The 16,066-nt window shown below is 52.9% G+C and overlaps 1 protein-coding gene across 5 annotated transcripts; it reads left to right on the top strand.

Annotated features, from left to right (window-relative positions):
* The first annotated feature begins 3,868 nt into the window (after positions 1 to 3,868).
* On the top strand, positions 3,869 to 15,991 carry TBXA2R (thromboxane A2 receptor). 5 transcript variants are annotated; one of them, XM_040241934.1, is made up of 3 exons: positions 3,869 to 4,337; positions 8,854 to 9,777; positions 10,053 to 10,629. In XM_040241934.1, exons 2-3 carry the CDS (start codon positions 8,921 to 8,923, stop codon positions 10,258 to 10,260), a joined length of 1,065 nt encoding a protein of 354 aa, XP_040097868.1. In that variant the 5' UTR covers positions 3,869 to 4,337; positions 8,854 to 8,920; the 3' UTR covers positions 10,261 to 10,629. The 5 variants fall into 5 exon arrangements, with proteins under 5 accessions (XP_040097868.1, XP_040097873.1, XP_040097870.1 ...); XM_040241939.1 differs by lacking the exon at positions 10,053 to 10,629 and adding an exon at positions 12,868 to 13,115 and having other exon boundaries at positions 3,874 to 4,337; positions 8,854 to 9,706; XM_040241936.1 differs by lacking the exon at positions 10,053 to 10,629 and adding an exon at positions 14,777 to 15,991 and having other exon boundaries at positions 3,881 to 4,337; positions 8,854 to 9,706.
* The last annotated feature ends 75 nt before the right edge of the window (positions 15,992 to 16,066 follow it).

The raw sequence follows: 16,066 nt of genomic DNA, 5'->3' as shown, positions 1-16,066 counted from the left end.
ACATCTGTCAGAACTAAGACACCAAATAACCAAGACCTTTAGAAAACAAGTACAACCCCTAAAAATAGTCGGTAACGGTTCCCGAGGGAGCTCCTTGTCATCTGAGGGTTTCCTCCATCTTTGGCCCCCAGCCTCACCCCCAGAAGGAGGGTGCATTCCTAAACACTCCGGGGGTGCTTAGCTGCTCACCTAACTCAGGGAACGATGCTCAGCAGTGCCTGGGGACAACTGTGGTTGCCAGGACCTGGGGGCCTCCTGGCATCGGGGGCAGCTCCACACCCCACCGTGCCCAGGATGGCTGCCCTCAGAGAGTGATCTTCTCCTAGGTCCCCAGCAGAGACTCACAACCCCAGGTCCCCCAGCCGTCTCCCAACCCTGACTTAACTGTGTCCAGGAGCCTCTGGTTCAGTTCTGGCCTCCACTGATGTGCCCCACCCCACATGTTCTCATCAGTGGACACGTTCTAGATAGCAGGGCCTGGGGACTCGGGGGCGAAGTGCATGTAGTCAAGGGGCGCCCACTCCCCACTGCGGACCCTGGCCCACCCAGCCAGCCTGGTCCAGGTGGAAGAGTATCTTTTACAGCAGCATGAAGACCCCATCCATCCCCTTTGGGACCCTCCATGAACATCACTAATCAATGGCTGATTGTCAAAGCAATCAGCATCCTCTGGGCAGCCGCTTCCAGTTGATCCCTGGCCTGCTCCACCCTCAGGAGCAGGACAGGCCCTGGAGCAAGGTCGAGTCTGGGGCAGAGCTTGCTCACCAGATGGGTGGGGCCCTGCTCTGCTCTCAACGTGCAGGCTGTGTGTGGCTGCAATGACCTGGCCTTTAGCAGCCGTTATGCAGACCTCACGCCAGCCGTACATGACAGCATTTACATCCACTTGGGGAACAGACTCACAGAGGCCCACATTTTCAAGCCTAGAAACCAGCAGTCAGAGTTAGAACCCGGCCTTCTCCAACCTCCCATTTCCAGCCTCAGGTTCCCTACCTGCCTCAAGAGGAGTCCTACCAGCCCCAGCTTCTTGGTTCCCCCTCACTTCACTTCTGCAATCCAGGTGGCCTGTAGACCCCCAAGGGAGGCAGTGGCTCTGGGGGAGGGGAACAAGGCAGCCATGTCCCCGAATTGCTGGGCACGTGTTTAGCAGGAGCCCCCAGTCCAGAGGGAGGAGAGCTGCTCCAGGCAAGGGGTCAGGCTGGGGCAGGGGAGGCACAAGGTCTAGGGGTCCCAGAAGGGGCTCTGAAGGTTCCTTGGGAGAGGGCCATGCCAGGCCTGGGAAGACAGGGCTGCCGGACAGAGAAGGAAGCTGGGCCTGCCTTGCAGAGGAAAAGACAACAGGTACTTCCAGGGCAGTGAAGTGAAGTGAAATTCACTCAGTCGTGTCCTACTCTGTGACCCCATGGACTGTAGCCCACCAGGCTCCTCTGTCTCTGGGGATTCTCCAGGCCAGGATATTGGAGTGGGTTGCCATTTCCTTCTGCAAGGCTTCCAGGGTAGGGCTGAATGCAAGTCCAGGTGCTAGGCTCTAGGGCACTGGGGAGGCATAGAGGGTAAGTGAGCTGGGTGGGACACAAGCTGGGTGTCAGGAAGACCCATTAGGCAGACTGGAGGCACCACAGCACCCAGCTGCCCCAGGACCCAGCCCCTGCCCAGTGTCCACCCAGCGTCCTTCAATTGCCCCCAACCCCCACCTCAGCCTCTTCCTGCCCTTGGCTGAGTGTGAGACTAAGAATAGATGCTCCCTGACTCCCAGCGGAAACCATAGCCCCGGGAAGCCAGTCCTGAGCCTGACCTCTGTTCCCACCATCTGCCGCCCCCCACCTCCACCCCACAGACCATCTCAACGCTTCTCACGACTCCCATGTGCCCTTGACCAGGGCCGGGGCAGAGACCAAGAGACCTCCAGCCTACAGCCTGGGAGGTGGGGGAAGCGCAGAACTCACGGTCAGATCCCACCAGCATGTGGCCTTGGATCCAGCCTTCCTGCCCTCCAGGCCTCAGTTTCCCAGTCTATAAAATGAGCATTTTCGCCCCCTGCCTTGCAGAGTCCTGCTGTGACCCAGGCACTTGCTAATCTCAAGTCAAGTGTGTTTATCTGACCCCTGCCCTGGCTGTTTACCAGAAGGAGCACTGTCCTTTTATCTCAGGGCAGAGGAAGTGGGAACGGAACAATCCTCCATCTCAGCCCACCCCCCTAATCTAGTGCCCCAGCCCCACATCCTCTGCCCTCCTTACAGTCCCCGAAGCCTCATGCTCTCTCTTACTTCCAAAGTTTTGCACGTATAATTTCTGCCCTGTCTCTTGGATGTGTGGAACTCCTATGCGTTCCACAAAGCCCCCATTCTCACAACTTCTGCCCCATCCCCACTCCAGGATGCCTTTCAGACTCGCCTCCTGGGTCCCCCTAAGCCCTGTCCCTTCCTTTGGCCATGCCCTGAATGCAGGAGGCTGGGAATGTCTGTATCCAGCTTTATTTTTCTCCAGCCTGGGGGATTTTTGAGGGCAGATGTGGTTTACAGTCTACCTGGGGCTCACAATTGTCCTACCATATGGGCTGGGGCAAAGAGTTGCCCTAAAGAAAAGGCTGGGAGGAACAAGACTGCCTCCTTTGATGTGGGGGGCATCAAGGCTTTACAGAGGAGAGAGCCTCAGAGCCAGGGTTCTGCCAGATGCATAGGAGTCAGGGAGACTCCTTGTCAAGGAAGAGGAGTTAGGGTTAACCTGCTGGGGACTCAGACAATGGTATGGAACAGAGGAGAGGCCATCTGGAGGGATGGAGAGGCCAGAAGGATAGTAGGTGGACCCAGTGGAAGGGAGATCAGGGCCAGGGCAGGAGCCCATCTTTCCCACTCAGAGCCTGTTCTGGTGTGCCCCTCCCAGGCCCCTGAGGACTCGGTGGCGTGAGATCAAGGCCAAGGCAAATGGGTTCCAGACCACTCCAAGCTGTAACTCAGGGCCCAATGAGGCCCAAACTCACCCCTCTATGCCCCAACCCTGCCTTCCATACATCCTCGAAGTCCAGTCCCAAACTCGTGGACCCCCTTCACTCACCCAAGGCCCAAGGACTGTGGGCAGGAAGGACCTTTAAGAAGCTTCTCACTTTCCTGCACCACGGTCTGGGTTCAGTCCCCACACCTTTGCTCTAGCAGCACCCGACTGCTCACCCTTTACTTTCACAGCTTTGGGCAGATGAGACCCTGGCCCAAAGCCCTGGGGCTTTCAAGGAAGTCCATCTTGTCTGGAGAGTCATTCCCCAGCTTCCAGCTCCCTGCCTCAAGCGCGATCATTCCTGCAGTGACGGGCTCTGGGGAGCAGAGGGAAAGCGTACCTCCTCACCCCCAGTGGGGCCCAATGCCAGCCTAGTGCCCAGGTGCTCCCCCTAGAATGCAGCCGCCCACAGCCCTCCCGCTCACCTGCTCCCGGGAAAACCCGTCTGAGCAGGCTGCCCACGAGGCTTCCGGCTTCAGAGTGCGGTCCCTCTCCCCTCTGAACACCCCTGCACCCCCATCCCCAGCCCTGACAGGGCCCTCAAAGAAACCCGACACTGATGAAGCATCTACTGAGGGCCAGCCACCCCTCAACCACCACGCACCCCGCGCTCACCAGGTCTGAGCTCTGGGCCCCTGGGCTGCGGTCTGGGCGCCCTGGGGAGTTGACCCCGCCCCCGCCCCCTCTCGGTCTGGGGTGCTACCCAGACGGTGAATAATACGGGGCCTGGCGGCTGGAGCGGCGCCGGAAGGGGGCCTAGCTGGGGCTGGCTTGGGGGAGGAGGCGGGCGGAGGCTCCTGAGAGGGCGCCGGCCACCCCGGCTGCCGCGCCCCTGCCCCTGCGGCCCGGGATCCCACGGTCGCCCCCTCCCACAGAAAGCCGCACGGTCTCCCCGGGGGCTGGGGGGCGCCCCTTGACCCTCAGCAGCCAGGCCTGCGGCAGGGGCGTGGCCAGCGCGGGGCGGGAGGGACTGATGCGAGACAGACGGAAAGACTGAAAAACTCGGGCAGAGACTGGATCCAGCTGCAGAGCAGAGCCCCCGCCCCGGGCTATTTTTAGACCCCGTGGGCCCCCCTCCAGGCACGGAGGGGATCTAGTCACCCCTCCTTCGGCCGGGGACCCCGCGCCGCCACGCCCTCCGTCGGTGCCCGGCGCGACGTGGTAGCGCGGGAGTCCTCCCGCTGTGACTTGGTTTCCCCAGGACCCGGGAGGCCGAGCTGCCCTGCTTCCGCCTCCGCACGCTCTTCCTCCCGCCAGTCATTTACGCGTGCTCCAGGGCCCAGGACGGCGCGCTTACCCCTGCACGCCCCCTCGACCACATTCAGCTGAGGACAGTTGGCCCTGAGGTAAGGGGCGGGGCATGAGAGTGGGCAGGTGTGGCTTGGGTGCATCCTACGGGCGATCCGCGCTGCCGTGGGTGTGTTCCCGTGGGCGGTGACAGCTACTACGTGCTGGGTGTCCAGGGGCAGTCTTGAGCCTGGGTCCCAGTCTGGAGTGCTGCCTGCCCTGGGCACCTGCTGGCTGGTGTGAGCAAGGATGTGCTTGTGTGTGGATTCCCCTGAGTCTGAGCCAGGCCACTCCATGCCCTGTAGCGCTGCAGCCAGAGACAGTGCTGAGGTGCTGGGTATGGCTGCGAGTGAAAGCACACGCCTGGTTGGCTGTGTGTCTGCATGCACACTCGGAGTTGTGTCCATCGCTAACCACTGGCTGCCTGGCCTGGATCGGTCCTGTCCCTCTGTCACCCATCTGTTCCCCTCGCCAGTGGTGGGCACTCAGAGGATGCCCATTGGACAGATGAGGAAACTGAGGCTCAGGGGGACCACATGAGTCAGGGCCAAGGCTCAGCTGTAACCCAGACAGGCTGACTGGGGTGGGGACCTGGTTGGTGTCACAAACAGGAAAAGTTCCCGGAAATTGAGCCTTGTGGTGAGGGGAGGCAGGGGCAGGTCTGGGAGCTGACAGGAGCCCTGCGTGTAAGTGTTTGTGTCTGTGTGGGAGTCTGTGGCTTCACAAGGGCGTGCAGAGGGTCCCTACCCTAGGGCGTGCAGGTGTGTACCGGGCATGAGCTGGAACCAGTGCAGCAACGGGCCTGCTCCCTGCATGTTCGTGCCAGAGAGCATGATCCTTGGTGAGCTGGGCAGCATTAGAGGACTTAGGAAATGTGGAAATGGACTGAGGTCATACAGTGCATCAGGGCTCCCACCTGGCTGCTCAGTGTGTGCAGCCAGGAGACAAGCTGTGAGCACAGCCAGGAAGCAGGAAGAGTGCGGGCACCAGGCTGGGGTGGGGTGTGTGTGTGTGTGTGTGTGTGTGAGTGAAAACTCAAAGTCTCAATGGCAAGAGCAGGTTGGGCCTGGGAAGACCAGCCCAAATGCTGGCAGGCAAGTCAGTGGCCTTGTTGTCCCCATTTCAGAAAGGGGGAAACAGACTTGGCAAAGTCGAGCCCCCGCTTGACAGTGGCAGATCGGGGGCTCCAGTCTGAGCTTGTCTGAGGTCACTGTCGCCCCTCCGGGGGGGAGGGTGGGTAGGCCCCTGGCATGAGGACAGGCAGGCAGGCCAAGGGGTGGGGTGTTGAGAGGGAGAGGGACTTGTTAAAAAATGGATGGCTTGCGGAAGCAGGAGGAGGAGAGTGGGCAGGCAGTGATGGACCATCAGGCAGAGGAGGGGCCCAGCCCTTGGAATCCAAAGACCACAGTCTGCCAGGGCCACCATGGTAGTGGGTGGGGGGCGGGGGGGCAGCCTCGTGCCCACGCCCAGGCCTCTGGGACAGTGGTGGCTGGAGCCCTCTCACCCTCCCCGAGGTGAGCTGAGGGAGCACTGAATGTCCGTCCTGCAGTCCTGCAGAGAGGAGCCAGGACCCAAGAGAGAGAGATTTCTGGAACTCAGGACCAGCCAATCAGAGCTCTGGAACCTCAGCCCCCTTAAAGTCTAGACGCTTCAGGCCTTTGCCTTCCTAAAGTGGGACCTTGTTAGAATTCTAGAACCGGGGACTCGTTAGAATTCCAGAACCCTGGATTTTCCAAGTCCAAACCTCTCCCACTCTCAGGTTATAGGATCCCTGGGTTTGTCGAGCAAATCTGGGGTCCATGCTTCTCCTGAGGCACAGAGAGGGAGAGCAGTTCTCCCAAGGGCCACACAGCGGTGCTTCTGGACCTTGGAGCCCTCCTGGTCAATGTGGGAGGGAAAGGGAGGCCTCGCCCGGTGCCCCTCCTGGCCCACTTTCCTGGGGAACTTGAGCTGGCTGCTATCACCTGAACCCCTGGTTGGGGGACTGGAAACCACGTGCTGGGGCCAGAGGAAGTGGTGCCAGTTTCCAGTCTCCCCCAGGCCAGGGGCCCTGGGGGTGCAGTTTTTATTCCCACATATGAAAAGTGTGAAACAGACTCAGGGTCTATGTCCCTGGGTACATGAGCTCCTGCACAAAGTAGGGGACCCTGGGGCCATGAGATGTGGGAGGGGCTGGCAGTCACTCCAGGGTGAGGCAGGGCAGTGACCACAGACACAGCCCGAGTCCAGAGAATGTTTAGAAATAACACATACCAGCTCTCGAGGGAGGGAGGGAGGGAGCGCCCTGTCTGGGGGAACTCAAGTGCAGATCAAATCTGAGCTGACGACAAGCACACCCCTTCCCTGGAGTGGAGGGCTCAGACGGCCACCACCGTGGAAAGGCCGCATCCCACCCTCTCTCAGGCTTTAGTTTCTCACTCGAGGCCCCACCCCCACCAAGGTGGTGGTGACCTTGGCTGTCAGCCTGGGAGGGAGGCTCAGAGGAGCTGGCTACCAGGAGCTGGATAATTTATGAGGCTAGATAAGGAGTTGCTGAGATGAATTAAAGAGATGGGGAGTGAGGTGGGGTGCAGCTAAGCACACTCGCTGCTGAGGCTGGTCATGGGACACGGCCCTGGGGCTCGTCATTGGCCCCTTTTTATCAGAAGGGAGACTGAGGCTCAGAGTAGGGAAGAGACTCCTCCAAGGTTTGCGAAGGGATTCATGGCAGTCATTTTAGAAAAATTCTATCCCTTTTTGGCTGTGCCTCATGGGACCTTGGCAGTGACAGCATGTAGTCTTACCCACTGGACTGCCAAGGAATTCCCTAGAAATCATGACCCTCCACACCTACTTCTCACCAGCCTCCACCTGACTGCAAGGCTTTTGACTCAATTGCACACATTGATCTCTGATCAACTTTGGCTAGGCTGTGTGACTTTGGATTAGTTACTTAACCTCTCTGTACTTCAGATTCCCTGCCTCCGCAAAATGGGGATCATAAGACTCCAAGCTCTCATTTCAGGGGACCCTGAAAGGTTCCATCCCTGGTCAGTTAACTTGATCCCACATGCTGCAACTAAGACCTGGTACTGTTTAATTAATTAATTAATAATAAAATAATGTTGTCATGGTGGTTTAGTCGCTCTGTTGTGTCCGACTCTTTTGCGACCATGTGTAGCCCTGGGGAGTGAGGTGGGGCTCCTCTGTCCATGGGATTCTCCAGGCAAGAATACTGGAGTGGGTTACCATTTCCTCCTCCAGGGAATCTTCCTAACCTAGGGATCCAACCTGAATCTCCTGCATTACAGGCAGATTCTTTACCACTGAACCACCTGGGAAGCCCAATAAAATAATAATAACTAAATTTTTTTTAATGAAAAAAAAATAAGTGGACCTTTCTGGGCTTCAGCTGCCTAGAACCTCTATGCCTCCCACCGTCCTGCCTCCCCACCTTTGTCCACTCTGATTCTGCGGCCAGTGGCCCCTCACTGCTGGCACAAGCATGGTTTGTGATATGCATGCACACCACATGGGAGGCTGGCCCCATGGGTGACCCTGTGCCCTCCCAGCTGTATCCTTTGGGGGAACTGAGAGGAGACTTTTTTTTTTTTTTTTTTTTTTTGAGAGGAGACTTTTTAAAAAAATTATTATTCAAGTATAATTGCTTTAGAGAGCTGACTTTTAAATGGTGTCGTTTTATTTCTCCTCAAACACTGGTCAATTCATCCACACCCCAGACAGTCAGACCCACACGTCTCTCCAATTTTCTCCCGCAGCCCCATACTGAGTAGTTCATAGCCCATTACATCCCTGCTACTGTTTATAGCCTGTCACTGGGGACCCAGTTGCTTCCAGTGAACTGGGTTTTTTTGTTTGTTTCCCCAGAATGGAACTAGATTTCAGGGTTTATTTTTTATTAAACAAAAATGGCTGGGGGTGAGAAGGAATCTACATGATTCTAACATGGGAGGAAGGATGTCCCTAAAAGACCAATGGGGTCAGATCTTCCTCGAGGCCTCCATGAGAAATTGTGACCTCAAGGCTGACCACAGAGCTGGCCTGAGAGTCAGTGACCTCTGGCCGCCAGCCAGTGGCCCTCCCCACACTGCACGTGTCCTATTTTACAGCAGTTGAAATCTGTCCTGCATCCTTCCTTCCATGAAGGACTCAGATGGATGACCCCCAGGGAACCCGAAGTTTAGAGAAGAAAAAATCATTTGCCTGAGGTCGCATAGTTGGTGTCAGGGCTAGAGTTCAAACCCAGAGCTTTTCAACCCTTCTCTGCAACCTGGCAGATACTAATTGGTGTCTTCCAGGGTTCCCAGAAGAGGGAAAATTGATCCTTGAGGGTCACTAAGCCTGGGGCAGGACAGAGTTGGAGCAAGTCATACTAGTAATTGTAATAGCAGGACTACTACTAGGAGTAGTAATAGTAATGCTTACTGAGCTGGGAGTGAGATAAGTGAGGAAAGGTTTCTTCAAGGAGGGGATATTTGAGCTGGGGCACTGAAGTTTGTGTAGGAGTTCACTGGGGCCACTCGGACTAAAATGCAGAATGAATCACCAAAATCTCTGATGCCTGCCTCCCCACAGGTGTCTCTGAACCACCACCAGCCTTGGCCTGATGAAGTGGTGACTCTCCCTGCTATGCTCCAGAACCATGTGGCCCAATGCCAGTTCTCTGGGACCCTGTTTCCGGCCTATGAACATCACACTGGAGGAGCGGCGCCTGATTGCCTCCCCATGGTTCGCAGCGTCTTTCTGCCTGGTAGGCCTGGCCTCCAACCTGCTGGCGCTGAGTGTGCTGATGGGCGCACGGCAGGGCAGCTCCCAGTCTAGATCTTCCTTCCTGACCTTCCTCTGTGGCCTGGTCCTCACTGACTTCATGGGGCTGCTGGTCACTGGTGCCATCGTGGTGACCCAGCACTTCGTCCTCTTTGAATGGCAGGCCGTGGACCCTGGCTGCAGCCTCTGCCACTTCATGGGCGTCATCATGGTCTTTTTCGGCCTGTGTCCGCTGCTGCTGGGGGCCGCCATGGCCTCGGAGCGCTTCCTGGGCATCACCCGGCCCTTCTCAAGGCCCGCGACTGCCTCGCAGCGCCGAGCCTGGACCACAGTGGGCCTGGTGTGGGCCTCTGCGCTGGCGCTGGGCCTGCTGCCCCTTCTGGGCATGGGCCACTACACCGTGCAGTACCCTGGCTCCTGGTGCTTCCTCACACTCGGCACCGATCCGGGGGACGTGGCCTTCGGCCTGCTCTTCGCACTCCTCGGCAGCGTCTCGGTGGGGATGTCCTTCCTGCTCAATACCATCAGTGTGGCCACCCTGTGCCATGTCTACCATGGGCAGGCGACTGCCCAGCAGCGCCCGAGGGACTGCGAGGTGGAGATGATGGTGCAGCTCATGGGCATTATGGTGGTGGCCAGCATTTGCTGGATGCCACTGCTGGTGAGTGGCGGGGGTGGGGGCGGGGACTGCCTGGGGCCTGGGTTTATCCTGAATAGATTCATAACCCTTAGGTTCTCACTGGAGAAGGCAGTGGCACTCCACTCCAGTACTCTTGCCTGGAAAATCCCATGGACGGAGGAGCCTGGAAGGCTGCAGTCCACGGGGTCGCTGAGGGTCGGACAACGACTGAGCGACTTCACTTTCACTTTTCACTTTCATGCATTGGAGAGGGAAATGGCAACCCACTCCAGTGTTCTTGCCTGGAGAATCCCAGGGATGGGGGAGCCTGGTGGGCTGCCGTCTATGGGGTCACACAGAGTCGGACACGACTGAAGTGACTTAGCAGGTTCTCATTAGCCCAAGAAAATGTGACCCCAGGGTCCAGGGGTACTCCCTTGAGTGAGACACAGATAAACCCAAACTGGGGGCAGGACTGGGGCAGAAGCAGTGTCCTGGGACTGAGATGTCCAGGGAGGGGCTCCCAGGCTCTCCCCACCCCAGGGGTGTATCAGAGAAGACTTTCCGGAAGAGGGTTATTGGAGCTGGGGTTTTGAAGGAGGAAGAAGAGTTTACCTGCTAGACGAAAGCAGGGAGGATATTCCAGGTAGAATCACTGAATCATTTCTACCTTGTGCCTATAGTTCTGGGCAGGACCCCAGCTTTGCACAGATGTTCCCTGAGTCAGGTGAGTTTACTGAAGTCCTTCCACTGATTAATATAATTGGCCTTTTGGAGTTGTTATTTTTCCATTTCTGATTCAGTCTGAACAAGTCTGAAGACCAGAATCAGATACTTGGTCTCCAGCCCATATCCAACAAGGACTTACCATGTGACTCTGGCTATGGGCTTCCTTCTTCCGCCTCAATCAGTTCCTTAGATTTTAAAAGAAAGAAAAAAGTGTTCATTGCTCAGTCATCTCCAACTCTTTGTGACCCCATGGACTGTATAGCCTACCAGGTTCTTCTGTCCATGGAATTCTGCAGGCAAGAATACTGGAATGAGTAGCCATTCCCTTCTCCAGGGGATCTTCTCGACCCAGGGATCAAACCCGGGTCTCCTGCACTGCAGGCATATTCTTTACCATCTGAGCCATGGGGGATGGGGATGATTTAAAAGGTGCCTGCCTCTCAGAGTGATTCAAGAGGAAATGAACTCATTCATCCATTTGTTTCTTCAACAAACATTGATTGAACAACCAGCCTGTCGCTGGCTCTGGTCTAGATGCTGAGCAGGGAACAAAAAGGACAAAAATGCTCGACTTCCTGGAGCTCCTTAATCATGGTGGTGGTGGTTTAGTCGCTAAGTCGTGTCAGACTCTTGCAACCCCATGATCATGGGGAAGACAGCAAATAAACAGTGCATAAATAAGTGAAATGGTAGATATTAGGAAGTGATAAGGGCTAAAACAAAAACTAAATCTGTGGGATAGGAAGATTGCAAATTTGGTTGTGCTTTGTTTTGCTAAATGTTTTTACATGTGTCAGTGGTGGGAAAAGAAATAGAAGGGATCATAACTTTTTTGTGTGTCATACGTGAAGCTGCAGGCATGACGGGCCCCGGGGGAGCAAAAGTTATAGTATGATGCTTCTGGCTGAGCAATGTGCTTCTGAAACTCAGTCCCTGGGGTGTCCCTCCCAGGTCTGTTTTCATATAGCTGAGACTGTTTCTATTTTTGTTTATTATAATTATTATCATTATTTTTTACTGAGCAGCATCCAGAGGATGCCTGTGAGCACCTGATTCAGGTTTCCCCCTCTCTGCCTACAGCACTTCAGGGCTCCCATCTCCCTCAGGATAAAACCCCAAGTCCTCCTGCAGCCCACAAGACCCTGTAAGACCTTCTCCATCCCCTCCCTTCCCTTCCCTCCTCCCTCTCTCCCCCTTGCTCACTCTGCTCCAGCTACACCAGCCTCCTTGCTGTTCCTCCAACATGCAAGGCATGATGCTGCCCCAGGGCCTTTGTATGTGCTGTACCCTCTGCCTGGAATGCTCCCCCAACCCTAGATCTCCATGTGAATCACTCCCTCACTCCTCCATGTCCTTGTTCAAATGTCACCTTCACCAAGAGTTCCCTGACAAAGGTCTGCCTCAGCATCTTCCTGATCCCTGCCTTCCAGGCTTGACTGTCTTAGAATAGCCCAGATGATTCCTGCCCCTCCCCTGAACCATTGGAGCTGAGACTCTGAAGGATGGATAGGAGATTAGAGAGATGTGTGTGTTAGTCACTTAGTTGTGTCCAATTCTTTGTGACCCCATGGATTGTAGCTCGCCAGGGTCCCCATCCATGGAATTTTCCAGGCAGGAATACTGGAGTGTGTTGCCATTTCCTTCTCAGGGATCGAACCCGGGTCTCCTGAATTGCAGTTGAATTCTTTACCATCTGAGCCACCAGGGAAGCCTGAATAGGATATTTGTTGTTCAGTTGCTCAGTTGTGTCCACCTCTTTGCAATCCCATGCACACCAGGCTTCCCTGTCCTTCACTATCTCCCAGAGTTTGCTCAAACTCATGTCCATTGAGTCGATGATGCCAGCCAACCATCTCATCCTCTGTTTCCCTCTACTCCTCCTGCCCTCAATCTTTCCCAGCATCAGTGTCTTTTCCAATGAGCCAGTTCTTCCCATCAGGTGGCCAAAGTATTGGAGCTTCAGCTTCAGCATCAGTCCTTCCAATGAATGTTCAGGGTGGATTTCCTTAGGATTGATTGGTTTGATCTCCTTAATAGGAGATAAGCTGCCAGATAAAAACCAGGAAGGCATTTAATAACCACTGAGTCATTAAATGATTCCCAAGTCCCCTTTGGCAGCCAAGTTTTTCCTAAAAGGCCATATAGTATACGTTTTAAACACTGTCTCTGGGACAACCACAGCTCTTCTATTGGGGTGTGAAAGCTACCTGGAAATGACTGGGCACGCCTGAGTGCCAAAAGGACTTCATTTATGGACTCAGAAATGCGAATTTCATATAATTGTCACATGTCACAAAATATGCTTTCTATTTTTTTTCTCACCATTGACACATGTAAAAACATTCTTAGCAAAACAACAAACCAAAAAGGCACAAATAAAGCAAACAAAGCACAACAAAAACAGGTGGCAGGCCAGAGCTGGCCCATGAGCCAACTCATGCTCTGAAACCTCCTGTGGCTTCCTGTTGTCCCAGAGGAAAGGGCCACAGACACTTCCCTCCATCTCACTGGGGAAACGCTTGTTCTCCATCTGATTACCTCTCCCAAGGCTGGCCCAGTGCCTCCTCTGGGCTACAACAGTGCTTCCATGCCTGCTCGGTCACACCCACCCCCACCGCCGAGCTGAAACCACCTGGCCAGGTAAGTAGAGCCTGAGTCCATTGTGGCCATGGCACTGTCCCCAGAATTGCCCAGCACACAGTAGGTGCTCAGGAAACTACTGTAGTAATTCAATATAATATTAATATTAATCATAGTATAATTTAAATTATAATTATGAAATATAATACCCATTATAATAATTATTTGTATTTAAATTAATGTATATAATTATAACAACTGTGATATAATTGTTAAATACTATATAATATGTACTATAATTATATAGTATTAATAAATACTTAATAATTATATCAATCATATATAAGGAAGCCCCAGTTAACACTTAATAATTATATCAATCATTTATAAGGAAGCCCCAGTTAACACTTAATAATTATATCAATCATAATATATATTTATATATTATATAATTGTTAAATACCATGTAACATATAGCTATATACATTCATAATTAATTATATCAATTATTATATAATATATGATTATATATTATATAACTGTTAAATACTATATAACGTATAACTATAATTAGGGGGTTTCCCCAGTGGCTCAGCAGGTAAAGAATCTGTCTACAATGCAGGAGGTGCTGGTTCAATTCCTGGGTCAGGAAGATCTTCTGGAGATGGGAATGGCAACCCACTCTAATATTCTTGCCTGAAAAAGCCCATGGACAGAGGAGCCTGGCAAGCCATAGGCCATGGAGTCGCAAACAACTGGACATGACTGAGCTAAACTATTATAATTACATATTATTAATTAATATTTAATATATTGATCATTATATAGTATATAATTGTTAAATACTATATAGCATATAACTACATATTATTAATTAATATTTAATAACATATTGATCATTATTAGGTAGCTTCCCTGGTGGCTCAGAGGTTAAAGCATCTGCCTCCAATGCGGGAGACCAAGGTTCGATCCCTGGGTCGGAAAGATCGCCTGGAGAAGGAAATGGCAATCCACTCCAGTATTCTTGCCTAGAGAATCCCATGGACGGAGAAGCCTAGTAGGTTACAGTCCACGGAGTCGCAAAGAGTCGGACACGACTGAGCAACTTCACCTCAATATAATTGTTAAATACTATATAACATATAACTATATCTATGTTATTAATGAATATTTAGTAATTATATCACTCATATGTAATACATAGTCACATTACAATTATATATTATATAATGACATATAATTTTAAATACTATATAATAAATAATATGGTTATAATTAACAATATATTACTAGGTAACTATATTATTATACTCTATAAGTATTTATAAAACTGATTTGCTATGTTTAGCATAAAAATTAATATAAATTTTTTGTCATAGAATTTTATAAACTATAAATTTCAATATAATATAAAGTGACAAAATAACATAAAATTTAATTATTTAATATAAATCTTATACCATAATTTGATATATTCTTATATATAGTATATATATTTGACATGTGTAAAGTTTATATAGAATATGTGTTTAATAGAATAATAACACTGGCAGTCACAGTGATGCCACCTGTTTGCACCTGCAAGTCTTCTTTGTCCACCATGTTTAATCATGTCCAGCGGAGGAGCAGGAAAAGTGTGCTGAAGCTCAGAGAAGTCAGGCAGATATCCTGAAGGTCACACAGCCCAGCAGGAACAGCATCAGCACTGGATCTCAGGGACGGCAGGTGGCACAGGCAGGTGTTGGTAGAGGGCAGGGCTGGCTGCCAGCCTGGCCCCTGGCTGATTGCTCTGGCCCCCGGCAGGTCTTCATCGCCCAGACGGTGCTGCGGAGCCCGCCTGCCATGAGCCCGACGGGGCAGCTGTCCCGCCCCACGGAGCGGCAGCTGCTCATCTACCTGCGAGTGGCCACCTGGAACCAGATCCTCGACCCCTGGGTGTACATCCTGTTTCGCCGGGCAGTGATCCAGCGCTTCTACCCTCGCCTGAGCACCCGGTCCCGGTCACTGTCCCTGCAGCCCCAGCTCACCCGCAGGTCAACGATACACTAGGTCCTAGGCTGGACATAGTGACAGCTCTGGAAGGACAGAGCACCCTGCCAGAATGTCCCTCACCAGTCCTTTATCCTCCCTGTCAGTCGCTTTTCTGTCTGTCCTGATGCCCAGGAGCCAAGAGTGCAGCATAGACAGAGGGTTTGAACAACAAAATTGTGTGCTATCTTCCATCAGCCCCAGGGACCCTCCCTCAAGTCTTCCCTGACTCCCCTTTCCAAAGCCCTTCCCCTCTCTCAGCCCCTACTTTGAGTCCCCTCCCAACCCCAGGAAGGATGTGACGGTGCTGGGCAGGTATCTGGAGGAAATCAGACTTGTAAGCTTCCCCTTGCAGAAATCCTCCAAAAATAAGGGGCTCCAACCCCTGAATCTGACCTGCTTACTGGGGTATGGTTGATTCCCTTTGACACTCCAATTCTAGAAGGCTCTGTCTAGAAAGGTTGAATGCCAACAGACCCCCTCTCTTGCCAAAATATAATCTCCACCTCGGCTTTATTTTCCTTTGGCTCTGAAATCATCCATCATTGAAGTTTCTGGTGTCAAGATTCCTATCCAGCCCACAGCTGCTGAACAGGACTGGGGTGGGGGTTGGGGAAGCCCCAGCTGAGCAGGACTAGGGTGGGAGTCGGGGAAGCCCCTAGAGGTGGGGCTGGCTCCTCACTCCTCTACCCCCACCTTTTATTGAGTCTTCCCTGAGCATTTCACGGTTGAGATCTCCTGGAATCCTGCCTGCAACTCCAGGAGCCGGTTCTGGGTTAAACCCATTTTGCAGATGAGGAAAAGAGAGGACAAGATAGATACCCAGAGACCATGGGGTACACGCCTGCTTCCTCCATTGCAGATTAAGCACATGCCTTCATCAGCTTGTGGTTTCACCATCTATCCACTCAGCCCCTCAGACTCCCTGCACCTTTAGCAAGCAGCTCCTGGCCCACAGTAGCTGGTCAATAAAAGTAGATTGATCTTGTACAGACTGATGTGTGTCTGCAGGGCCCTCAACACCTGCACAATTAGCACTTATAAGGTGCCCGGCACATAGTAGGC

Source organism: Oryx dammah, unplaced genomic scaffold (genome assembly GCF_014754425.2).
Source record: "Oryx dammah isolate SB20612 unplaced genomic scaffold, SCBI_Odam_1.1 HiC_scaffold_5, whole genome shotgun sequence".
NCBI classification, from domain to species: Eukaryota; Metazoa; Chordata; class Mammalia; order Artiodactyla; family Bovidae; genus Oryx; species Oryx dammah.
The sequence above is the reverse complement of the archived record's forward strand: the minus strand, read 5'-3'. Positions and strand labels throughout refer to the sequence as shown.